The 26,586-nt window shown below is 37.2% G+C and overlaps 1 protein-coding gene across 3 annotated transcripts in view; it reads right to left on the reverse strand.

Annotated features, from left to right (window-relative positions):
* Positions 1 to 26,586, reverse strand: part of NFATC3 (nuclear factor of activated T cells 3) — a 139,187-nt gene that overhangs the window by 81,470 nt on the left and 31,131 nt on the right. For all 3 annotated transcript variants that reach the window (XM_030299494.1, XM_030299492.1, XM_030299493.1), the window contains exons 2-3: positions 15,575 to 16,709; positions 12,935 to 13,097 (exon numbers count right to left, since the gene is read on the reverse strand). In XM_030299494.1, the coding sequence (XP_030155354.1) occupies positions 12,935 to 13,097; positions 15,575 to 16,709 (1,298 nt within the window). The remainder of the gene's footprint in view (positions 1 to 12,934; positions 13,098 to 15,574; positions 16,710 to 26,586) is intronic.

A 26,586-nucleotide genomic window follows, 5' to 3' on the forward strand; every position in this document is an offset into this window, starting at 1 on the left:
TGTCAGACTTTGCACTGACAGTGTGGAGCCCGCTTGGTATTCTCTCTGCCTTCCACCCCCAGTTCATGCACTCTCTCTCAAAATAAATAAATAAACTTAAAAAAAAAAAAAGAAATAGACAATCTGAAAATTCCTATAACTAGTATGAACACTGAATCAGTAGTTAAAAATCACCTCAAGAAGGAAGTCCTGGACTCAGTGAATTCAACCAAACATTAAAGAACTGATACCAATCTTTCTCAATATTTTCAAATAAACTGAAGAGTACTGAACATTTCCTAACTCATCCCATGAGGTCAACAGTACCCTGATACTAAAGCCAAAGACACAACAAGAAAACTACAGACCAATATTCCTTATGAACACGGATGCAAAAGACCTCAACAAAATACTAGCAAACTGAATTAATCAGCATGTTAAAAGGGTTATATACAGTAACCAAGTGAGATTTATTCCTGGAATGCAAGAATAGTTCAACATATAAGCATCTATCAATATAATATACTACATTAATAGAATGAAGGGAGGAAATCACATGATTATCTCAATTGGTTCAGAAAAACTTTAGCAAAATCCAATACTCTTTCATGATAAAAACACTCAACAAACTAGAATAGAAGGAAATTAGCTCAATATAATAAAAGCCATATATGAAAAACCCACAGGGGCGCCTGGGTGGCTCGGTCGGTTGGGCGGCCGACTTCGGCTCAGGTCATGATCTCGCAATCTGTGAGTTCGAGCCCCACGTCGGGCTCTGTGCTGACAGCTCAGAGCCTGGAGCCTGTTTCAGATTCTGTGTCTCCCTCTCTCTGACCCCCCACCCCGTTCATGCTCTGTCTCTCTCTGTCTCAAAAATAAATAAATGCTAAAAAAAATTTTTTTAAAAAAAAAAGAAAAAGAAAAACCCACAATGAACATCATACTCAAAGGAGAAAGACTGAGAGCTTTTCCTAGAAGACCAGGAACAACCCAAGTATGCCTGCTTTCACCAGTTCTAGTCAAAACAGTACTAGAAATTCTAGCCAGAGCAATTAGGCAAGAAAAAGAAATAAAAGGCACCCAAATTAGAAAGAAAGAAGTGAAGTTATCCTTGTTCTTAGATGATATGATCTTATATGAAGAAAACCCTAATGATTACACACACACACACACACACACACACACACACACACACACATACACACAGCTATTCACAGAATTCAACAGAGTATCAGGACACAAAGTCGACACACAAAAATCAGTTGGTATTTCTATATACAATCTGAACAATCTAGAAAAGAAATTATGAAAACAATTCCATTTACAATAGTAAGAATAAAACATTTTGGAATTAAGTTAACCAAGGAGCATGATCAACAACAACCAAACTATGGAAAGAGCCCAAATGTCCATGGATGGATAAAGAAGATGTGGTACACACACACATACGCACGCACACACACCCACACAGGAATATTACTCAGCAGTCAAAAAGAATGAAATCTTGCCCGTTACAAGGACGTGGATGGAGCTACAACATATTATGCTAAGTGAAATCAGAGAAAGACAAATACCGTATATTCCACTCACATGTGGAACTTAACAAACAAAACAGATGAATTTTGTTTGGGTAAGGGGAAGGGGAAGGGGAAGGGGAAGGGAAGGAGAAGGGGAAAAAAGAGGGAAACAACCATAAGAAACCCTTAAAGATAGATAAGAAAAACTGAGGGTTGATGGAGGCAGGTGGGTGGGGAATGGGCTAGATGGGTGATGGATATCAGGAGGGCACTTGTTATGATGAGCACTAAGGTGTTATATGTAAGTGATGAATCACTGAATTCTATTCCTGAAACCAATATTGCATTGCATGTTAACTAACTAGAATTTAAATAAAAATTTGAAAAGAAAAAAAAAGCTTATCAAGGAGGTGAAAGACTTGTATAATGAAAACTATGAAACACTGCTGAAAAAAGTAAAGACACAAATAAATGGAAATGCATCCCCTGTTCATGGAGTCAAGATTTATACTGTTAAGATGACAATACTACCTAAAGCAATCTGCAGACTTAATGCAATCCCTAAGTAAATCCCAATGACATTTTTTGCAGAGATAGAAAAACCCACCCTGAAACTCATATGGAACCTAAGGGACCTAAAGAGCCAAAACAATCTTCAAAAACAAAGAACAAAACTCGGGGCCTCACAATTCCAAATTTCAAAACTTACTACAAAACCACAGTAATAAAAACACTGTGGTACTGACATAAAGCCAGACATATAGAGCCACAGAATAAAATTAAGAGCTTCGAAATAAACTCTTGCACATACAGTCAAACAATTTTTGACAATAGTGTCAAGACCATTCAACGAAGAAAGGACAGTCTTCAACAAATGATGTGGGGACAACTGGATATCTACATGCATAAGTATAATGCTGAACATCTAACTTGACATTTATCAAAAATTAGCATGAATGGATAAAAGATCTAAATGTATGACTTAAACTACAAAATTCATAGAGGAAAACCTAGGGCAAAAGCTTCACAACACTGAATTTGACAATTCTTTCTAGGATATGAAGACAAAGTCAACAAAATAACAGACAAATTGGACTTCATGAAAATTAGAATTTGGGGGCATTAAAGACATTATCCAGGAGAACCTAGGTGGCTCAATCAGCTAAGCATTCAACTCTTGATTTTGGCTCAGGCTGTGATTTCATGCTCATGGAATCAAGCCCCAACTCAGGCTCCATGCTAAGCGTGGAGCCTGCTTACGATTCTCTCTCCCTCCCTCTCCTTCTGCCCCTCTCCACCGCTCTATCTCTAAAAAATCTTTTTAATAGTAAAAATCATAAGGGGCGCCTGGATGGCTCAGTTGGCTGAGTGTCCAACTTCATGAGGATTTGATCTCATGGTTCGTGAGTTTGAGCCCCCTTCGGGGTCTGTGCTGACAGCTCAGAGCCTGGAGCCTGCTTCAGATTCTGTGTCTCCCTCGCTCTCCACCCCTACCCTGCTCATGCTCTGTCTCTCATTCTCTGTCTCAAAAATAAACATTAAAAAAATTTTTTTAATAAAAATCATAAAAACTAGAAAGATTAAAAAAAAAAGACATTATCCACAGAGTAAAAAGAGAACCAAAAAAAGGGAGAAAATATCTGCAAATCATACATCTAATAATATAAATATATAAATTACATAAATATAGAGGCCCCTGGGTGGCTCAGTCAGTTGAGCGTCTGACTTCAGCTCAGGTCATGATCTTGTGGTTCGTGGGTTCGAGTCCTGCGTCGAGCTCTGTGCTGACAGCTCAGAGCCTAGGGCCTGCTTCGGATTTTGTGTCTCCCTCCCTCTCTGCTCCTCCACAACCCCCCACCAAACCCTGTCTCTCTCTCTCTCAAAAATAAACATTTAAAAATTTTAATTACGTAAGTATAAACTACATATATGTGTGTGTGTGTGTGTGTGTGTGTGTGTGTACACACACACACACACAAACATGTGTTTTTATACACATATACATACACAGAGGAAGAGAAAAAGAGAGAACTCCTAAAACTCAACAACAGAAAAACACACCACCTATTTCAAAAAATGGGCAAAAATTTGAAAAGACTAAGTGAAATAAGCCATACAGAGAAAGACAGATACCATATGGTTTCACTCTTATGTGGATCCTGAGAAACTTAATAGGAACCCATGGGGGAGGGGAAGGAAAAAAAAAAAAAAAAAAAAAAAAAGGACGTTAGAGTGGGAGAGAGCCAAAGCATAAGAGACTGTTAAAAACTGAGAACAAACTGAGGGTTGATGGGGGGTGGGAGGGAGGGGAGGGTGGGTGATGGGTATTGAGGAGGGCACCTTTTGGGATGAGCACTGGGTGTTGTATGGAAACCAATTTGTCAATAAATTTCATATATATATAAAAAAAAAAAGAAAAGACATTTTCCCAAAGAAGTTATACAAATGGTCAATAAATCCAAAAAATGCTCAAACTCAATAACCAGAAGGAAAATGCAAATCACAACAATGAGACACCATTTCACACTCACTAGGATGGCTGCTATCAAAAAAACAGAAAACAAGCATTGGCAAGGACGTACAAAAACTGGGACCCTTGTACACTGTTGGTGGGAACGGTGGTTAAAAATTAAAAGTAGAGGGGCACCTTGGTGGCTCAGGTGGGCATCCCACTCTTGATTTCAGTTCAGGTCATGATCCCAGGGTTGTGGGATAGAGCCCTGCATCAGGCTCCATGCTGAGTGTGGACCCTACTTAAGATTCTTTCTCTCCCTCCCTCTGCTCCCTCCCCTACTAATGCTCTCTCTCTCAAAAAAAAATTGTTTTTAATAAAAAATAAATAAAAAATTAAAAGTAGAATTACCATGTGATCCAGCAATTCTACTTCTGGGTATATACTGACAAGAATTGAATGCAGGGTCTCAAAAAGATATTTGCATATCCATGTTCATAGCAATGTTATTCACAACAACTGAAATGTGGAAGCAACTCATATGTCTATTGGTGGATGAATGGACAAGCAAAATGTGTATACAATGAAATATTATGTAGCCTTAAAGAGGAAAGAAATTCTGTTATATGTTACAACATGGATGAACCTTGAGGCTATTACTAAGTGAAATAAGCCAGTCACAGAAGACAAATACTGTATGATTCTACTGATATAAAGTACTTAGAGTAGTCAGCATCATCGTAGAGACAATAGAAGAATGGTGGTTTCTGGGAGCTAAGGGGACAAAAAAGAGGGGTATAGAGTTTCAGTTTTATAAGATGAAAAGAGCTATGGAAATGGATGGTGGTCAAAGTTATACAACATTATGAATGTATTTGATACTACTAAACCATACATGTAAAAATAATTAACATGATAAATTTTATGTTAAGTGTTATTTCACCACAATAAAAGTTTTAGGGAAAAAAGGTATAAAAATTATAGAGGTAAAACGGTTATTATTCAAAGATGACCCAACTATTTAGAAAACCCAAAAGAAGCTAAAATAAACTGTTAGGTCAAGAAATATAAAGTCAGTATTAAAAAAAATCAATTACATTTCTATATTCTAGAAACAAAAACGTAAATAAAATAAAAAATACAATAATAGCATTAAAAACACTGAAACTGGAAATAACAAAAGATGTGAAAGATTTCTACCTGGAAAACTATAAAACACTGCGGAGAGGAATTAAATAATACCTAAATAAGTGAAGGGATAAACTATATCCATGGACTAGAAGCATCAATACTATTAAGAGGTCAGTTCTTTCCAAACTGACCTATACTTTCAAGGTAATCCTAACCAAAATCCCCATGGGTTTGTTTTTTTTTAAGGGGGGATGGAGAATGACAAGCTGACTCTAAATTCATACAAAAATGCAAAGGACCTAGAATAGTCAGAAGAATCTTAAAAGAAGACTCACACTACCAAATCATAAGATTTATTGTAAAGCCATTGTAATTAAGGCATTGTAATGATGGTACTAACATAGACCAAATAGTCCAGTGGCATGGAATGAAGAGTTAAGAAAGAGTGCCACAGTATACAGTCACCTGATTTATGACAAAGGCACCAATGCAGCATAAGAGAAAAATGATGGGCTTTCAATTATGGTACTGAGTCAACTTTTATCGATAAAAAAGGGGGGGCTTAATCCTTACCTCTTTAGTCCATACACAAAAAATAATTTGAGAAAGACCATAGACCTAAATATAAAAGGTAAAGCAATAAAGCTTCCAGAATAAAACACAAGAGACTGACTGCCTTCATAACCTTGGTATGTAAGCAAAGGTTCTTGAACAGGATATAAAAGCACTATTCAGGAAAAAGAATACTAATAATTTGGACTTCATTAAAATTAAAAACTTCCATTCATCAAAACACACATCAATGGGCGCCTGGGTGGCTCAGTGAGCTAAGCGTCCAACTCTTGATTTCAGCTCAGGTCATGATATCAAAGTGGTGAGACAAAGCCTCACCCTGGGCATGGAGCCTGCTTAAAATTCTCTTTCTCCCTAGGGGCGCCTGGGTGGCGCAGTCGGTTAAGCGTCTGACTTCAGCCAGGTCACGATCTCGCGGTCCGTGAGTTCGAGCCCCGCGTCGGGCTCTGACCTGATGGCTCAGAGCCTGGAGCCTGTTTCCGATTCTGTGTCTCCCTCTCTCTCTGCCCCTCCCCCGTTCATGCTCTGTCTCTCTCTGTCCCAAAAATAAATAAACGTTGAAAAAAAAATTTATAAAAAAAAAAATTCTCTTTCTCCCTCTCCCTCTATCTCTCCCCTACTTAAGCTCCCTCTCAAAACAAACAACAAAAAAGTAAAACAAAACAAAACAGTGAAAAAGCAAGCAAAAGACAATGAGAAGAAATTATATTTGCAATGCATATACCTGACAAAAAACTTACATTCAAAACACTAAAAAAAATTAAAAAAAAAAAAAACAAAAACCTACAAATCAAAAAGAAAAAGACAATTTAAAAACTGGTGAACCGACATTTCACAGAAGAGGACAGCCAAATGTCTGAAAACAAACGTGAAAAGATGTTCAACATCACTGGTCATCAGGAAACCACAAATTAAAACCAGTGTGATTCTTCTACAACCCTACTGAAATAGTTAAAAAATACCAGCAACCAAGTGTTGGTACCGGTGAAGATGTGGAGTAACTGAAACCTCCATATTATGACTGGTCAGAAGTAAAAACTGGTATGGGTACTTTGCAATACCAGCGATTCCACTCAACGGACATATTACCAAAACAAGTGAATGCCCTGTCTGTCAAAAGATAGGTGTAGTACATCTGAAACTAATATAACACCATATGTTAACTACAGTGGAATTAAAATAAAAAATAAAAGAGATGTGTTAAAAAAGAGAAAAAAGAACATAGGTTTATTCAAAACAGTCCAGCAGCTTTATTCAAAATAGTCCAAAACTGGACACAAACCAAGTGTCTATGAATAGGAGGACAGATGAAGAAATTATAGCAAATTAATACAACAGAGTACTGCACAGCAAAGAAAAAGAAAAACTACCCGCCGCAAATGGATGAACCTCACAGTCATAATGTTGAATAAAAGAAGCCAGACAGAAAATAGGATATTCTATATGATCCCATTTATATGAAATTCAAGAATAAAAAGACAAATCTATGATGAGAAGAAGTTCAGAAGCATGATTAACTTTGGCTGGGGGATACAAACTGGGAAGGGCACAAGGGAGTCTTCAGGGTGCTTAAAATACTCTATATCTTAACCTTTGTGGTAGTTATATGGGTATGTGTATATTAAAAATTCACTGAGCTGTACATGTTAAGACTTGTGTACTTTAATGATGTGTTCTTAGCAACAAAATGTTTAAAAGAAAATAAGCCACTACTCAGCAAAATCAAGGCTTTTTTTTTTTCTTTTTTGTCTTGAGAACCAAGCATGCCACTCTTATGTGTGATGCTCAGACCAGTCTGGAATAGCAAATGATGCCGTCCTTTCCCGAGCATTACAAAATTCTCAGAATAGCAGAGAAATCTACAAATAGTCCTCTTAGTTGCTGAAAAAGGGCCACCTCTGTTAATGGAAAAAATGAAGTCTCAGAAGTGGACATACAGAAATGAAGAGTGTCCCTACAAAGCACACAACCCTGCAAGTGTGGTAGAGTATATAGAGTTAGGCATCAGTGTCATTTCCAATTTGAGATGACCTGTTCTCATCATGTAATGCTTATTTGTCTCTGATTATGAGGAAAATGATTTCTCTGATTATCTGATTTTGCATAAAGACAATGGAATGAAGTAGTATCACAATCTTCTTTACTCAATAGCTAACAAAATAACCAAAATGTATGTGTGTGTGGTGGTGGTACGAGGAATGTGAAACAGAGGATTAAGATTTATATGGCACAACTACTAACTAATCCATACCTCATCCACCAGGAAAAGCAACAGCAGTAAATAAAATTAGTAAGTATAAACTAACTAACTAACTAACTAACTAACTAACTAAATAAATAAATAAATAAATAAATTGGGGCACCTAGGTGGCTCAGTCAGTTAAGCATCCAACTCCAGGTTTCTGCTCAGGTCATGATCTCATGGTACTGAGATTGAGCCCCAAGTTGGGGTCCGCAATGGGGTGGAGCCTGCTTGGGATTCTCACTCCCTCTGTCTCTCTCTGCCCCTCCCCCAACTTGTGGGCACATACTCTCTCACTCTCTCCCTAAAAATAAATTTTAAAAAATAATAAAAATAAAAAAAATAAAATAATTACATTAATGGTATAAAAGTAATAAAATGAGAAAACAAAATAGAAAACACTAACTCATGCTAATTGACAGCAAAGTAAATCAAAGTTCTAAGTAGGTAGCTCTGAAAAAAGTCAAGGAAAAACTTTTCCTCAAGAATAAAAGATACTACATTATGCTCCAGGGCTTCTGGCAGGGCAGAAAAGGTCAGGAGTGCTGACCATCTTCCAGGACTCTGTGCTGTATTAGGGGAATAAGCACAGCTCATGAAAATATGATACACACCAGAGTTCTGGGAGTGGGCCATAATACATGATATTGTTCACTCTCTTGAGCCAAACCCAACAAGGCCTACCCTAAAGTAACTCTGTACCTCTTTACCCCAATCTCCTCAGGCTACAGACCAAAGCTCTCAAACAAAATGGAGGAGAAAAGGCATGGCAATTAGGCAATCATAGTATACAGTTTTTGTTCTTCTTTTTATTTAATGAAAAATGGAACAAATTATATAAGACATTTGACTAATGAAATAAAAATGAAAACAAAACCTCCCCCTCAAAAAAAACATACACACAAAGACAAAACCCAGAAATTGATTACCAGTGAATGTTCCACACTAAAAAATCTAAGAATGTAAATTCAGTAGGGGTTCAGTCCATTGAGTGTCTGACTTCAGCTCATGTCACGATCTCATGATTTGTGAGTTCAAGCTCTCATCGGGCTAGCTGCTGTCAGGGCAGAGCCTGCTTCGGATGCTCTGTCCCCCACCTCCCTCTGCTCCTCCCCTGCTCACACTCTCTCTCACACTCTCTCTCAAAAATAAACATTAAAAAATATATATATAAATTCTTTTTTATAAATATATTTATATAAATATAAATAAAGAATATAAATTCAATAAATCATGAGATAAAATATAATGATAAAATATCAAATGAGTGGAAAATGGACCTAAAGAATCAAATTAAAGTTCAAGACACAACTGCAGATCTAAAAGCTAAATTAGAGAAGCGCCTGGGTGGCTCAGTCGGTTGAGCATCCAACTTCAGCTCAGGTCATGATCTCACGGTTTGTGGGTTCAAGCTGCACATCAGGCTCTGTGCTTACCGCTCAGAGCCTGGAGTCTGTTTCAGATTCTGTGTCTCCCTCTTTGTCTGCCCCTCCCCTGCTCACACTTTGTCTCTCTCTGTCTCTCTCAAAAATAAACGTAAAAAAAATTAGAAGCTAAATTAGAAACAGCAAGTGACGAATAGATCAAAAACATCAGAGCAGAGCTTTAAACACACACACACACACACACACACACACACACACACACACTAAATAGTAAGACATTAAAATAACCAGAGGAAAAAACACAAAGACATGGGGGATAAACAAAGACAAGTTGACATTTGACTAGTAATTGGAGTCCCTGAAGTAAAGGACAAAACAAATGGACAGGAAAGGTATACAGATACGTAATACAGATTTTCTTGTACAAAGGAAGAAATAATCTCAGATTGAAAGGGAGTATCATAGGTACTTGGAAAGACTGATAAAGAACCATCAGCATCCAGACATATTCTGGTTAAGTCAGTAATTTCAACTATAATGATATAATTCTTCAGGTAAGAAGTTATAAAAAAAAAAAAAAAGTCACTCACAAGGACAATATAAAGCAACGATAATAATACCAGAAGTGCTAGTCTCCTCCTAAGAAGAGAACCAGTTTGGTTTTTTAAGTAATCTCTACACCCCAATTTGGGGCTCAAATTTACGACCCTGAGACAGAGTTGCACGCTCCATGGAGCCAGCAGGAGCCCCAAAAGAGAACCAGTTTTTATTTTTTATCTTTTTAATTCTTCTTTTAAATGTTTATTTATGTATTTTGAGAGAGAGAGAGAGAGAGAGAGAGAGAGCAACCATACAAGCAGGGGAGGGGCAGAGAGAGTGAGAGAGGGAAAATTCCAAGCAGACTCCACACTGTCAGCACAGAGCCTGACACAGGGCTAGATCTGATGAACCATGAGATCATGACCTGAGCCGAAATCAAGACTGGATTCTTAACCAACTGAGTCACCCAGGCACCTCAGAGAACCAGTTTGTAATTAAAGGAATACTGTGGCAACAAACCACTTGGACTCTCAAAAAATTTTTGTTCACTTAAGGACTTATAAATAATTTCTTTCCTGGTAAGAAAACTCAAAGATACAGTAAATGAAACAATCTTCTTCCTTAACAAAACTGAAATAAGCTCTCATTTAAGAGCAAAATGTGACTCTAAGAACAAACGGTAGGGCATGCCTAGGTGGCTCAGTCAGTTGAGCATCTGACTTCGCTCAGGTCATGATCTCATGGTTCATGGGTTCGAGCCCTGCATCAGGTTCTGCCCTGACAGCTCAGTGCCTGGAGCCTGCTTCAGATCCTGTGTCTCCCTCTCTCTCTATCCCACACCCACTCATGCATGCTTTCACTCTCTCTCAAAAATAAACATTAAAATAAATTTAAAAAATTAAAAAAAAACAAATGAGAGAATTCTTATGACAACTGACATAAAATAGTACATAAATTTAAGGTATATAAATAACTTGATTTTTATGTTGTGAACTGATTACTATGATAAATTTAGCTAACATCCATCGCCTCATATACTTACCAAAAACTGACAGAGATAGAGGAAAAAAAAGGTTGTTTTCCTTGTGATGAGAACTTTCAGGATCTACTCTTAGCAATTTTCAAATATACTATATAGCAGTGTTAACTGTAATCATTATGTTGTACACTACATCCTCAGTACTTATTTATAACTGGAAGTTTGTACCTTCTGACCACCTTGATCCAGTTCCCTCACTGGTAACCACAAACCTGATCTCTTTCTGTAACTGCTATTTCTTGCTACAAGTCATTTACTATGTGCCCCGTGCTGTGCAGGGCACTTTTTTTTTTTTTTTAACGTGTATTTATTTTTTGAGACAGAGAGAGACAGAGCATGAACAGGGGAGGGGCAGAGAGAGAGGGAGACACAGAATGTGAAACAGGCTCCAGGCTCTGAGCTGTCAGCACAGAACCCGACGCGGGGCTCGAACTCACGGACCGTGAGATCATGACCTGAGCTGAAGTCGGACGCTTAACCGACCAAGCCACCCAGGCGCCCCACTACAAGTCATTTAAAAACCCACCTAAAATGTAAAGCTTTGTCAAGAACTATTAAATATTGTTTAGATAATAATGATAAATCATAAATCATGGCTGATACAGGAAATGATAGTTCATAACCTGTATTGTTCAAATTCACTTCAGATAAAACTAATTCGTCCTCAATACACAATGCTGTTAAGACAAGTCCTGAGAGAGAAAATAGGTGACTCGAGATTATTATATACAGGCCATTCTGATGTTTGGGTATTTAAGCCAACAAACATTCTCAAACATGAAAGAACCCAACAAATACAGAATCCAAAGCCCTCCTTAAACAAAACATTTAACAATAAAACATGTAAAAATTAGTAGTAATCACTGAATCCAACTAGACATAGGACTAAAGCTAAACAATGGAGTGTGGAAGGGTACAAGGGTGGGAAGATGGCTGTAGATCTGCAAGGGAAAATAACAGAAGCAACAAAATTCAGGAGGTAGAACCTGGGTAGAGCAGGAGAAGTTTAAGACAATCATCTCATTTTTCAAAGCAGGGAGTCAAAATTCAAACCATCTAAAACAGTGATTCAGTTTCTCAATAATTTAGTATCTTTAACCTTAGATCTTCTTAGGATCTCTGAGCGGGAAGAACAATATCTAAGATTCAGTATAAGTTCTTACTTTTTACTTCTGTTTCATTTTATAAATATTTCATTCAAATATTAAAGTTAACATTCAACTATTACGATTCAAAATTTACCTATTAAGTATATTTCACATGCTCAACTATTACATATTTTTATGATTTCATGTTAGTTTTTCCTAATAAATTCAAATAAAAATGAATTAAACATTTTCATCACAAAGATGTTCAGTATAATGCTATCCATAAAAAAATTCAATCTATTTTCTAGCCATCCATTCAGACTTACACTAAATATACACAGAGAATTATCTGGAATGTTAATCAAATATTAACAACTGCTTATTTCTGAGGGGTTTGTATTTGGGGTAATTTATTGCTTTATTTTTGGTATTACTTGGATTTGGATCGAAAAAAATTTTTTTTAATGTTTATTTATTTCTGAGAGAGAAAGACAGAGCATGAGCTGGGGAAGGGCAGAGACAGAGGGAGACACAGAATCTGAAGCAGGCTCCAGGCTTTGAGCTGTCAGCACAGAGCCTGACGTGGGGCTTGAACCCACGAACTGAGAGATCATGACCTGACATGAAGTTGGAAGCTCAACCGACTGAGCCACCCAGACGCCCCAGTATTACTTCGATTTTAAACGAGCATGTATTATGTTTACAATACAGTTGTTTTTTGTTATTTGGGGTTTTTTAATAAGAAAAACAACTGTTTGACCACTACAATCTTTCCTCTCAGCTGGAGAGTCAGTCCACAAGCAAAAGAATATGTTTCAACCTAGCAAAAAAAATAACCTCAATGCAGAAGTGCCATATGAACAAAAACATAAAACCTCAACAGAAGTTTTAAGCTTTGAATTTTCTTTTTGTGCTCAGCAGTACCTAAATGAACAGACTTTATCATTAAAAAATGTATGATATCTCCAAAATAAGTCCCAACTCATACCTTGACAACAGGATGTCCCCCAGTAGATGCTTTTACTGCTCCTCGGCTACCTTCAGTTTCATAATGGGCTCGATGATGAGTTTTAGGTTGCACTTCTATTTTCAGTTCACATTGTCCAAAATGAGTTGGTAAAGGCCAGTCTAGTGGAGGTAATGAAGATGTGCTATAAACGAAACACACAAAAAATGCATTTCACCATGCTATTACTGCCAAGCAAGGATTTAAATCCCTTCTTTGCCAGCAACCAACATTTTTTTCCTCCTGTGATCTCTGAAGCAGAGTATTCCAAAATAAAATTTTACTTAATAAGTTATAACACTGGATATGATGGGTACTTACGAAATAATTCTTTAACTCAAATCCATTTCATTTACATTTTGGTTTCCTGTATTTTTTAAAAAGGACAAATTCTAACATTTTGCAAAACTAAATGATTTTCAACTATGTGTACCTAATTATAAAAAAACAACCAAAAGAATAATTTAACTTTTAAGCAAAAATGTCCATTTCTGTATATGTGCTATCAGTGTCTAAGGATCCAAATACTCCTGTATCTCAGTATATATGTCTCCATCCCTGGTGTGTAGCTATAGAAGTTAGTCTATTATACCTGTTGCTTACCCACTTCCTTCTTATTCTTGTTTCTCTGAAATACTGTACACCGCTTATAGGCAGCAGTATACTGCAATTTGAGGTACAATTTAATTTCACTACACATTTGGCTGAAAAACTATAAGGTCTATCACTGCAGATTCTAAATGTCAATTTTAGAGAAAACATCAATTGATCAATAAGATAATTTAAACAGCTTAAAGGGATATAGGTTCATTTAGATATTTATGTATACATATTTTTTAAATGTTTATTTATTTTTGGAGAGAGAGAGAGAGAGAGGGAGTGTGTGTGTGTGTGTGGGGGGGGGGGGAAGGACAGAAAGAGGGAGACACAGAATCTGAAGCAGGCTCCAGGCTCCGAGCTGGCAGCACAGAGCCAGATGCAGGGCTCGAACTCACGAGCTATGAGATCACGATATGAGCCAAAGTCAGATGCCTAACTGACTGAGCCACCCAACCACCCCTCATTTAGATACATTAACAATGAAAATACAGGATTTAAAAAAGAAACAACTTATATGTCTGTAGGTCAAATATTAAAGGACCCAACCTACAATAATTTATATTAAAAACATCTTTTAGGGCACCTGGGTAGCTCATTTGCTTGAGTGTCCAACTTTGGCTCAGGTCATGATCTCCTTCAGGAATTCGAGCCCTACACTGGGTTCACTGCTGTCAGCCTGTCAGCGCAAAGCCTGCTTCAGACCCTATGTCCCCCTCTCTCTGCCTCTCCCCTGCTTGCGCTCTCCCAAAAAATAAATATTAAAAAAAAAAAAAATCTTCTTAGTGACTGGTGAAATTGGACTTTTAAGGTCTCTTCCACCAATGAAGTGCTACCATTCCTACATTGCTTCATTCATTCACTGCTAACATTCCTAAATTGCCTCTCTCAATGTCTTCAGCCTAGCTTTATTATGAAGCTCAAAGGTATTAATTTTTATTAGTCTGAAACAACTCAACTTCAACTCTCAGCTAGTTTCTACACTTGTTCTGCAGACTTAAGCAAACCCCTACAAAGATTAAGATACTTTTCAAAAGCAGAATGATAGGCTCAAAGATATCTTCAATACCATAATTCCACATATTTTTCTAAAGATCTGGATCCAGAAATAAACACTCATACCACTGAAAAAGCATTTTAAAAAAAGTTCTCTTCTAAACAATTATATAGACTAGATTGATTCTATAAAACAGGATTATGACAACTGAGAAGTCATTTGGAATGAGTCATGCTGTTCTTACTCCAGTTATCTAGAATTACTTACTTGCTCTTACACTCTTACTTACTTTTAAACTGTTCTCTACTCCAGCTCCTAGCTAGACTCAAAATTCAAATATATATTCATATATATACAATTATTAATATATAATATATGCATGTACATATAAATATAATTAATATGTATTATATACATTATAAAGCTAATGTATACATAAAAATTTTATTAAAAACATGTGCAAGTTAAATTGTTATTTGTAATTATTTTAGACTGGGGTAAGGCTTTCAAATATAACACAAAATCCAAAACCCATGCAGAAGACAAATTTAAATACATAAAATGTTAAAATTTCTCTACAATAAAAAAGTCAAACTTATAAAATCAAAAGATAAAAAATAAATTATGAAAAGAACTTGCCACAATAAACAAATTTCATTTGTATAATAAGGTCTTAAAAATATAAAACACATGTTCCCAATTAGTATTTTTTTTGTAATTTAACTCATACTGTAATCAATGTTTTACAAAAAGCTTTTTAAATAAGAAAATTCTTTCTAGGGAATCTTCAATATAATTTATTATTATCTACAATTCATTATCTATATACTTTTAAAATGATAAGCCTAGCCTATCTGAAGGCTCTTTTAAGACTAAAGGGAAAATAAATGCAGACTTTAATTGATTTGTCTGGAAGACACCAGAAAAAAAGGGGGGGCATCAAACCATTCCATATCTATAATGCAGTCACATGCCACCAGTAACACATAAGCATGAAAAATGACCAGCAGCCATTTCCATCGACTCACCGAAATATTGGGGTGTGGCCAGGCTTTGGTTTGCTCCAGGTAAAAGGTGAAGGAACTGAAAGAAATTGGTCACCAGATGAATCTTTCTTTAAAGGATACTGAGATCCAAGGCCATCATCTACTGAAGTCTCCCGGGATGGTGATAAACTCCCTTGGTCATCTGAACAGAGCTCTAATTTTCCTGGTAGTATGGTAGCTTGATCTTCAGAAGTCTTCCTTGTTTTCAGAGGGATATCAGTCTCTACACAGTACTGAAATGGAAAAAGTGCAGGGCCAAGGCCTGATCCACCCTGGACTGAAGCAGTAAGCCAGGTATCTTCTGTTACACTTCCCCTGGGGGAGTGACCAGGAGAAGGAACAGGTGAATGATGGGGTGAAAGGGACCCAGCATAACAAACCTCAGCACTGGAGTGCCGTCGTTTCCCACAGGGGGAAGTAGGCCTTGATGAGGGTCCTGAGGCTGGCCTGGGGCTCAGCCAATTCTCATCAGTAACACTAGATCTAGGAGAGTGGCAAGGAGATTGCCTGGGTGACAAGGAGTGTCCAAGTCCATATTGTTGATGCCAGGACTCTTCTCCAGGGCAACCTCCTGGTGAGCCACCAGGAGAAGTCAGAGGGGATCCAAGAGTAAATCGGGCGGCAGCTTCATTCAATTCCGAATCCACATCATCATAAATGTGTGAAAGAGATTCGCAAGAAGATGCATCTGAGAACCAGCTCCTAGAAGAGATGCTGCTGGCAGGACTAGGACTAAGGGAAGACTCCCGGTAGGATGGCTCAAGAGGAAGATAGAGATGATCTCTAGAAGGCCTTTCCAAATATTCCCTTTCTGGATCATTTATGTGTAGGTCATCTTCATGAGTATCTATTTCTTGATGACAGTTAGGAGAGATGGATGTAATTTGAATACTTGGACACTCAAAGGGTTTGGGACCACTTAAAGGGCTGTATTTAGATTCAGGAATCTCACAAGTTCCTTCATAGTTTTTGTGACCTTGGAGCTGAAACGATGGTGACAAAACAGAAGAGTGAGACGGTAATCCATGATGTGGTAAGCAAAGTGGTGAGTTTAAAGTAGATGGAGGTGGATCTACATTAAAGATGTAAATGGATGCACAATCATCTGGCTCAAGATCTATGGGGGAAAAGCAAAACAAAAACAAAAACAAAAAAGAACAGAAAAAGAAAAAGAAAAAAATCAACAAAACAAGAAATTAGAAAATTTAGATGTATAAATTACTGGATGAGAAAGTAAATAATAATCTTGAGAGAAAAAAGTAGGACATAAAATGTGTACCATTAGCTCCACTAAGAGAATGGTATGTATGTTTTATTTACATTCAAACCACTTCTTTGCCAGCACCAACAATTTTAATTTTTTTTAAGTAATCTCTACGCCCAACGTGGGGTTCGAACTCACAACCTCAAGATCAAAAGTCGCAAGCTCTACTGACTAAGCCAGCCAGGCGCCCCGACGTGTGTTTTTTTAAAAAGTTACCTGGTTATTTCCACAGATACATGTAATTATTACATATTTATATTTGTGGTTATATATGTATTTTTTTTCTCTTCTTGTTTCCATTTTCTAAAATGAGAATCAGAAACCATCTGAAAACAAATGTTTCTATAAAAGAAATAATCATATCCATAATTCTAAAAAACATTCACAGACCTATAAAATGATATAATCACGTAAATTGAGCCTCATCTGGGGTCTGCAAGTCAAAATGGAACAAAGGATAGAACAAAGTCTTTGAAAGGTTTTTAGTTATAAGCACACACACTACTAAGTTTACTAATTAAAAGAATTACAGACTCAACTCAGGAGACCTAGATTCTATGAGCTCTTAGTCATATCATTTAACCTAAGACCTCGGTCTCCTTGTAGTAATCCCAGAACTTTTCGATAAAGAAATTTTTATGATTAACAGTAGTTTTTTGCTCCACTGTCATACCATCAAGAATTTGTATCTTTTAATATAGCAAACCAGGTTGCAAGAGCCACGTGATCCCACTGGATCCTTTACCTCAAATAGAAAATAACTCATCACAGCTTTTAACTTATGATAGATTATTAAAGTAAACCTCATAATGGCAGAACTTTTAAAATGTGGTTAGTGAACACATTCAGTAAAGAGTTTTTACATGTACTAAACAACAAAACCCTCTAGGTTTAAACCCTGGCTCTGCCATTCCAAAGCTGTGCAAACTTGGACTAGTTATTTAACCTCAGTTTTCTAAGGCAGCCTTTTTTTCTATAAAATTGTCAAGAGGAGAGTATCAACATCAACTAAAACACACAAGACAATTTGAAGACAAGCAACCTAATATAATGACTAATATTTAGCAAGAACTCACTACCTGCTAATAACCTTATCTTTCCCTTTTTAAAATTTAAGATGGGTATGTTATATTATTTTTTTTAACTCTGAAGTATTTCCTAATAAATTGAAACATCCTTTGAAGTACATCACTCAGTCAACTCTCTCACTCCACTTACTGAATCAAGATAAGTAAGAAGGTCAGAGCTCCAAAGAAGAAAACCCACATTTGACATTAACAAAAGGTGGAGGAAAAAGCTTTTAAAAATAAACAACTGTGGTAAGCATAGCATAATGTACAGAGATACTGAATCATTATGTTGTACATCTGAAACTAATGTAACATTGGGTATCAACTATATTCAAATAAAAATAAATATTAATTTAATAAACAACAAAAAGAAGAGGTTTGGGGAAAATGGGAAGTAACTTCTAGTGGATATTGGGTTTCTTTCTGTACTGATGAAAATGTTTTCATATTGACTGTAGCGATGGTTACACTACTCTGTAAATATTGTATGGTATATGAATTGTATCCCAATAATGCAGCTATAAAAATACAAATAAAAAGCATAGCATTGTGTGTGTATGTGTATATACATACACACACAATGCTATGCTTTTTATTTGTATTTTTATAGCTGCATTATTTAAATATATATATAAATTTTTTAAAATTTTTATATTATTAAATATATATATATTTAAACTTTTAAGTCAACTCTGCACCCAATGTGGGGCTTGAACTAATGACCTGGGGATCAAGAGCTTCATGTTCTACCAACTGAGCCAGCCAGGCATCCTTAATATTATGCATATTTTATCACAATTAAAAATGTTTTTTAAAAGTTAAAAACATTTGTTTCTTATCTGACTTTAAGAAAATCATAAACAAGTGCTATCACCTAACACTTAATATTTTCATGTATATATTTGTCTATATATGTATATATTTTTATAAAGCCATGGATCATAATATTTTGGAGGTTTTTTCCTAAAAAAACCTTTTATTAAAGTACAAGATACATCATAAAAGTGCACACATCATATATAGCTCAATAAACTGTCACATAAGACATACCCTATAACATTACCCTTAAAAAAAAAAATCCTGGGGCGCCTGGGTGGCTCAGTTAAGCATCCAACTTTGGCTCAGGTCATGATTTCACAGTTCATGGGTTTAAGCCCCACACTGGGCTCTGTGCTGACAGCTCAGAGCCTGGAGCCTGCTTCAGATTCCGTATCTCTCTCTCTCTCTCTCTCTCTCTCTCTCTCTCTCTCTCTCTCTCCCGTCTCTCTCTCTCTCTCTCTCTCTCTCTCTCTCTCTCTCTGCCCCTCCCCCGCTTGCACTGTGTGTCTCTCTCCCCTAAAAGCCCCTTTTGGCTTGCTTCCAATCATTACCTTTCCACCAAAAGTTAACCACTATACTGACTTCTAACAGCCTAGATATGTTTTGCCTATATAACATACAACCTTGTCCTTTAATGTTTTTTATATTTTATTGAAGCTTATAAGAAATTCCTAAGCAATTTTCAAGGCCATATAAAATGTCAAGTCAATGATCATAGCTATTTCCTACTTTTTATTTTTAAAAATAATGTAGCATTGAACATGTCTATACATACAGCTTTTTCTCTTGTTTTGAATCCCTCTCCAAGAATAAATTCCTAAAGGTAGAGATACTAGACCTTAGGGCAACCATTTTTAGCACTCCTACTATGTAGAAACATTTGTTTTAGAAGACTTGTTTTAATATACAACATTAGGACACAGTATCAGTTTTACTTTAGTTTCTCCAATCAGGATATTATTTTTAATTTTAATGTAATTTAAGAGTTAAATGGTTCTGTATGAAATACAATGTTCTAGGCTGCAAAAACCAGAAAACCCAATTAAAGTACCTGAAGGGAGGGGAGGGTATTTTCCAACATTAACAAGAGGTCCAAAGGTAGGACAGTCCCAGAAGTGGTTATTTCATCAGTTCAACAAGGTCATCAAGAAATCAATTTCTTTGTATATTCCCATTTTGCCACTTCTGGGGTGCTAACTTTGTGCTTTTCACTTTTCAACCATATATGTGTATTTTGTCCGAAACCAGAAGCAATGTGATCATTCATTTAAAAAAACATTTTCTGAGTAGCACTATATAATGGTTCAAGGCATGTTCAAGACACTGAAAACACAAGAGTGGACAAAACAAAGTCCCCATTCTCAGAGAAATTTCATTCTACCGTGAAAATTAATAAAAGGAAACTTTATTTAAAATGGAGTCAGGAGGCCAGCAGGGGGAGCTCTCACACCCTACAAGTGTGAGAATGCACAATTGCAGAATGAACGGGAAGTTAGGAACGTTCCAAATGGATACCAGTTTACCACCCCAAGGAGGAAGAAAAGCTTTTCTCCTCCCCAGGCAACCACCCAGCCAATGAGAGGCTGTCACAACTCAGCCAATGAAAAGCTAGTATACTTTGAACTCCAATTAACGTCAAAGTACTTTTCCTTTAAAACAGCCCTCCTAACTCCCCCCACTTTACTCCGTAGAAGAGCTTCCCTCTCCTTTGTTCTCAGATTTGCCTATGGTTTTGCCATTGCTTGCTCGCCCCAAATCACAGTTCTCTGCTATTCTAAACGAACCCATTTTTGCTGGTAAAATAACTGACTGGTTGATTTTTTTTTTTTTTTTTTTTTTAAGTAGTCTTCATGCCCAGCGTGGAGCTCAATGCGGGGTTTGAACTCTCCACCCTGACATCAAGACCTGAGGAGAGATCAAGAGGGAAGCTTAACCGACTGAGCCAATAAGCCAACCTTATTTTTTTTTTAATTTTTTTTTACATTTATTTATTTTTGAGAAACAGAGTGAGACAAAGCCTCGAGTGGGGGAGGGGCAGAGAGAGAAGGAAACACAGAATCTGAAGCAGGCTCCAGACTCTGAGCAAGAGGTCAGCACAGAGCCTGATGCGGGGCTCGAGCCCACGAACTGTGAGATCATGACCTGAGCTGAAGTCAGACGCTCAACTGACTGAGCCACCCAGGCGCCCCAAGCCAACCTTATTTTTAAGGTTATGTCAGGTAGTGATATTTGCTATAAGGAAAAATCAAACAGGTAAGGAGAATAGAAGTGAGGGAAGGAGTGAAATTAATTTAGATAAGGGGGTCAGAAAAGTATTTTCTCCAATATTTGTTAAGATTTTATCCACTACCTATGACTATTTCCCCAAAAGGATATGAGGAGCTGAGCTATACAGAAATCTATGGGAGGGGAACCTGGGAGGTTCAGTCAGTTGAGTGTTGGACTCTTGATTCTGGCTCAGGTCACAATCTTGCCGTTAGTGGGATTTGAGCCCTGCACGGGCTCCATGCTGACAGTGCGGAGCCTCTTGGGATTCTCTTTCTCCCTGTCTCTCCTCTGTTCGTGCTCTCTCAAAGTAAGTAAACATTAAAAAAAAAAAAAAGATGATGAAATCTACGGGAAAAACACTGCAAATAGAAGAAATAGCAAGTGCAAAGGTCTGAAGACAGAATTTTTGGATTTTATGAGGAAAAGCAAGGAAGCCAGTGGGAAGAGAACTGAGTGAGGGGGTACAGTTTAGGGCTGGGGATAGAGCAGCACTGACCATAAAGTGAGGTCTCATAGAAAAGTAAGGACATTACAACTGGTTTTTATTATGAGATGAGAAAATACTGGAGGGCTCTAAGCAAAGGAATGACACAATCTGATATATTATACATATTTAAGAGACTATTGTAATAATCCAGATGCAAAATAATGGAGCATAGGACATGAGTGGTGGTAGGCTGTAAAGGTAGAAGAAATAGTAAGAAGTGAGTTGTGGTTTCTGTTTTGTTTTGTTTTTAAGGTAAAGCTGACAGAAATTAGACTGGATGTGAGAAAGAGAGGAAAGTCAAGGATGATACCAAGGTTTAGGGCCTGAACTATTATAAGATCAGTATTCCTAATTACTGAAATGAAGAAGAAAAGTGAGATAAATGTGGGAGACAGGAAATCGAAAATCCTACTTTGGACATAAATGTGAGATGCTAATAAGCTTTCCAAGTGGAGGTATCAAGAAGACACTTCTACCTAAAGTCTCAGGTTGGCCATATAGATTTGGGAGTTATTAATCTATAAATAATATTTACGGTTATTAAGACTAGAAGAGAGGACAAGGGAGTGAATGCAGAAGGAGAAGAAAGCAGGCAACTGAGGCATAGGAGATTCCAAATTTAGGGATCAGGGAGACAAAAATGAGGAAGGAGAAGGGACAGTCACCTAAATGGAAGAAGAATCAAAAGAGGGAGGCATCCCAGAAACCAAGCGCTCACTCATTCAACAACTATTTATAATGTCATTATTTTCTAGCAACTGTTCCATATGCTAGATATCTGGAATAGTAAATGAATAGTAAATAATATATAAGCAGAAAATAAGACATGCATGGTCCCTGCCCTCATAAAGTATACAATCTCAGAGGAGATTTACAAAAACACAAATTAAACACTGAAACTACTACTAGGTGATAGAAGTTTCGGAGACTAAAGAAGGAACCTATTTTACAGAAAGTACAGGGAAGGCTTTTTGAGAAGGTGGTACGTAAGCTAAAACCTAAAAGATTAATAGGAACCAGAAAGAAATGAAAAGGGGGGTGAGTATGGGCAGGCATAGGTGGAGAACACAAGGAGACAGTATAAGCAAACACTGAGTCAGATATTACCTTAGCTTCTTTGAGGAAGTGGAAGTCCCAATATGTGGCTAGAGCTAACAATAGAAGGAGAACTGAAAAGCAGTAGAAGGTAGAATGATCACGGTAAGAAGTGTAAATTTTATTCCAAGGATAATGGAAACCATCAGTTTTAAAAGGGAAGTGACAAGATCTCTATTATATTTGAGAATAAGGGACCACTACTTATCTAGTACCTAGAAAGTTCCTGATGTTTATTGGAAGGTCTATATAAAAGACCTTCTAATATAATTGGAAGGTCTATATAATATATTTGTTAAAACTGTTGTCTTAAATGTCTTAAAGCATTGCAGAGATCTGAATACAAAATTTGGGAGAGTGATGTTTCATCTTCTTCCCAAGTATCACCAAAGCCCCAGCTCTGGAAAAATACGGGCATCTGCTATAATCTCTCCACAATAAATAATTCTAGGTCCAGATTTCCAACTGTAGAATTCTCAAATTCATGGTGCTTCAGAAATTTGACCATCTCAAGGCTTATTTGCTCTGTTCCTTCAGCCATCACAGGACCCCACACAAGGATGTGGTAATATACAATGTCTTACAAGGGTTGGCAAAATATAGCCCATGGACCACACCTCGCCTCCACCTGTTTCTGTACAGCCTACAAGCTAAGAAGAGTTTCAAATGCTTGGGGAAAAAAAAATTAAGTAATACTGTTTCAATGACACATAAAATGATATGAAGTTCGAATTCTGATGTCCACAAATAAGGTTTATTGGAACATATTCATTCGCTTATGTATGGTCTATGGGTACTCTGCTACTACATGGGTAGAGCTGAGCAGCTGTGAGAAATGACTGCTTCCCACTGCTACTTGGTGAGCTAACAAAACTGCAGTGACACAGTTCTAACTTAACAGCATTTTGAGTGCAATGCATATTGATGTACTGCAACACTGTTTTAAACTTAGCAGTACACACCTATAAAATCAAAACAGGACAGAGAAAAGGGGACTTCAAATTGAAATCCCACTTCTAAGGCACATTGGAATGTGGGTTATTTTGTTATCAAATTAAATGGCAAAGCATTATGTTTATCATGCAATGACATTATGGCTGTGCTGTAAGAGTACCTTATTCATCAGCATTACTGCATTAATACACCCAACCACACAGAAAATACACCCAAACACAAAATACACCCAACCCACAAAAAAACTAGAAGAAAAATTAGAGGGGCACCTGGGTGGCTCAGTCAGTTAAGCGTCCAACTTCAGCTCAGGTCATGATCTCACACTCCGTGAGTTCAAGCCCCACATAGGGCTCTGTGCTGACAGCTCAGAGCCTGGAGCCTGCTTCGGATTCTGTGTCTCCCCCTCTCTCTGCCCCTCCCCTGTTCATGCTCTGTGTTTCTCTATCTCAAAAATAAATAAAAACATTAAAAAAAAAAGAAAAATTAGAAAACAAAACCAAAAATAATACCTTATCACAAGAGGATTTCTTCACAAAAATAAGGAAAAATGAGGCTGCAACCAAAAAACGTTTCTGAATGACTCATTTGTTAGCCAACTGCACTAATGGTAATTTATTTAAATTGAATGCAACAATTGAAGAAACCAGCTCAGAGAAAATAAACTTGTATTAGCCTTTCAGCAAGAATGGTTGATTTAAAAATTGAGAATGTTGTAGCAACATCAATAGGCAATTACAAAACAAGGCAAATGGTTTTCAAGTGGTTTTCTCTAGGTCCTGATGTGTAACCAGATGTTACAGATTCAATTACTATTTATTTGAAGAGTCAAGGCAAAACTTAAAAGTGCCTGAGGAGGGGCGCCTGGGTGGCGCAGTCGGTTAAGCGTCCGACTTCAGCCAGGTCACGATCTCGCAGTCCGTGAGTTCGAGCCCCGCGTCAGGCTCTGGGCTGATGGCTCGAGCCTGGAGCCTGTTTCCGATTCTGTGTCTCCCTCTCTCTCTGCCCCTCCCCCGTTCATGCTCTGTCTCTCTCTGTCTCAAAAATAAATAAAAACGTTGGAAAAAAAAATTAAAACAAAACAAAAAAAAAAGTGCCTGAGGAATTAGCCTCTATGAATAGTCTGCATGGAACACCTTCAGGCAAGAATACTTCTGAAAAAGTTGAGAAAACAACAGTTTTAGTACAACTTAAATGGACCCTGTTAGGATATATAATAACTGTTGGTGGTAAAAATACATACGAGAATACTATGATAATAATACTATGCAAAATTAACACCACCAAATTAGACAATGTAGAACAAATGAGCAAATTCTTACAAACACACAAATTACCAAAACAGACTCAGAAGAAATAGGAAAATCTCAACAGACCTATACCAAGTAAAGATATTGAACTGGTAGCCAAAAAATCTCCCAACAAAAAAGTCCAAAACAAAATGGCGTCACAGGTGAACTCTATCCAACATTTAGAGAACATTCCACGAGACTACCCTATTACCAAAGCAAGACAACGATATAAGAATACTACAGACCTGGGGTACCTGGGTGGCTCCAGTCAGTTAGGTGTCCAACTCTTGATATCAGCTCAGGTTGTGATCTCGCAGTCGTGGGATCATCCTGCTTAGGATTCTCTCTCTTTCTCTCTCTACCCCTTCCCTGTGCGCTCGTGCTCTCTCTCTCGTTCACTCTCTCTCAAAATAAATAAACTTAAAAAAAAAATACTACGGACCCTATCTCTTATGAATATAGACCTAAAAGTCTTGAACAAAATACTAGCAAACCAAATCTAACAGCCTATTTTTTTTTTAATTTTTTTTTTCAACGTTTATTTATTTTTGGGACAGAGAGAGACAGAGCATGAACGGGGGAGGGGCAGAGAGAGAGGGAGACACAGAATCCGAAACAGGCTCCAGGCTCTGAGCCATCAGCCCAGAGCCCGACGCGGGGCTGGAACTCACGGACCACGAGATCGTGACCTGGCTGAAGTCAGACGCCCAACCGACTGCGCCACCCAGGCGCCCCAGCCTATTTTTTTTTTTTAATGGAATTTAGCCCAGGAATACGAGGGTGATTTGACATTTGAAAATTAATTACTAGAATGAAGGAAAAAAAACATGATTGAATTGATACAGAAAAAAACATTTTACAAAATTCAACACTCTTTCATGATAAAAGAAAAAAAAAAACTTAGCAAATTAGGAACAGAAGGGAACTTCCTTAAAAATGATCAAGGGATTTATAAAAACCCCAAAACTAACATCTTGCTTATTAGTGAAAATTGAAAGCTTTTTCCCTAAGATCAAGAACAAGACGACAATGCCACTTTCATCAGTGCTATCCAACATTGCACTGGAAGTCCCAGCCAGAGCAATTAGGCAATAAAAAGAAATAAAAGGCATCCAAATTGGAAAGGAAGAAGTAAAACTATCTCTTTGCAGATGGCATGATTCTGTATATAGAAAATCCCATAGAATCCACAAAACACAACTAGAGCTAACAAACAAATTCAGGAAAGTTGCAAGGTAGAATATCAACACATAAAATTCAGTTTCGCTTCCATACACCAACAAGGAACAATCCAAAAAGTAAATTAAGAAAATAATTCTATTCACAAAACCTCCAAAAGAATACAGTACTTAGGAATAAATTTATGTGTACACTAAAAACTACAAAATATTGCTAAAAGAAATTAAGGAATTAAATAAATGGTAAGAATTCCTCTTTTTTTTTTTTTGACAGAAAGAGACAGCATAAGCAGGTGAGGGGCAGAAGGGAGAGAGACAGTATCCCAAGCGTGCTCCACATCCAGCACAGAGCCCGACATGGGACTAGATCCCAAGACCGTGAAATCAGGACAGAAGCTGAAATCACGAGTCAGATACTTATCCAACTGAGCTACCCAGGTGCCCCAGTGGTTAAGAATTCCCTTGTTCAGGGATTGGAAGATATTCTTGACACTGAAATATTCCACAAAGCAATCTACAGTCAATGCAATCTCTACCAAAATTTCAACAGCTTTTTCTGCAGAAACAAGA

The sequence above is a fragment of the Lynx canadensis genome, chromosome E2 (genome assembly GCF_007474595.2).
Source record: "Lynx canadensis isolate LIC74 chromosome E2, mLynCan4.pri.v2, whole genome shotgun sequence".
In the NCBI taxonomy this organism is placed as follows: Eukaryota; Metazoa; Chordata; class Mammalia; order Carnivora; family Felidae; genus Lynx; species Lynx canadensis.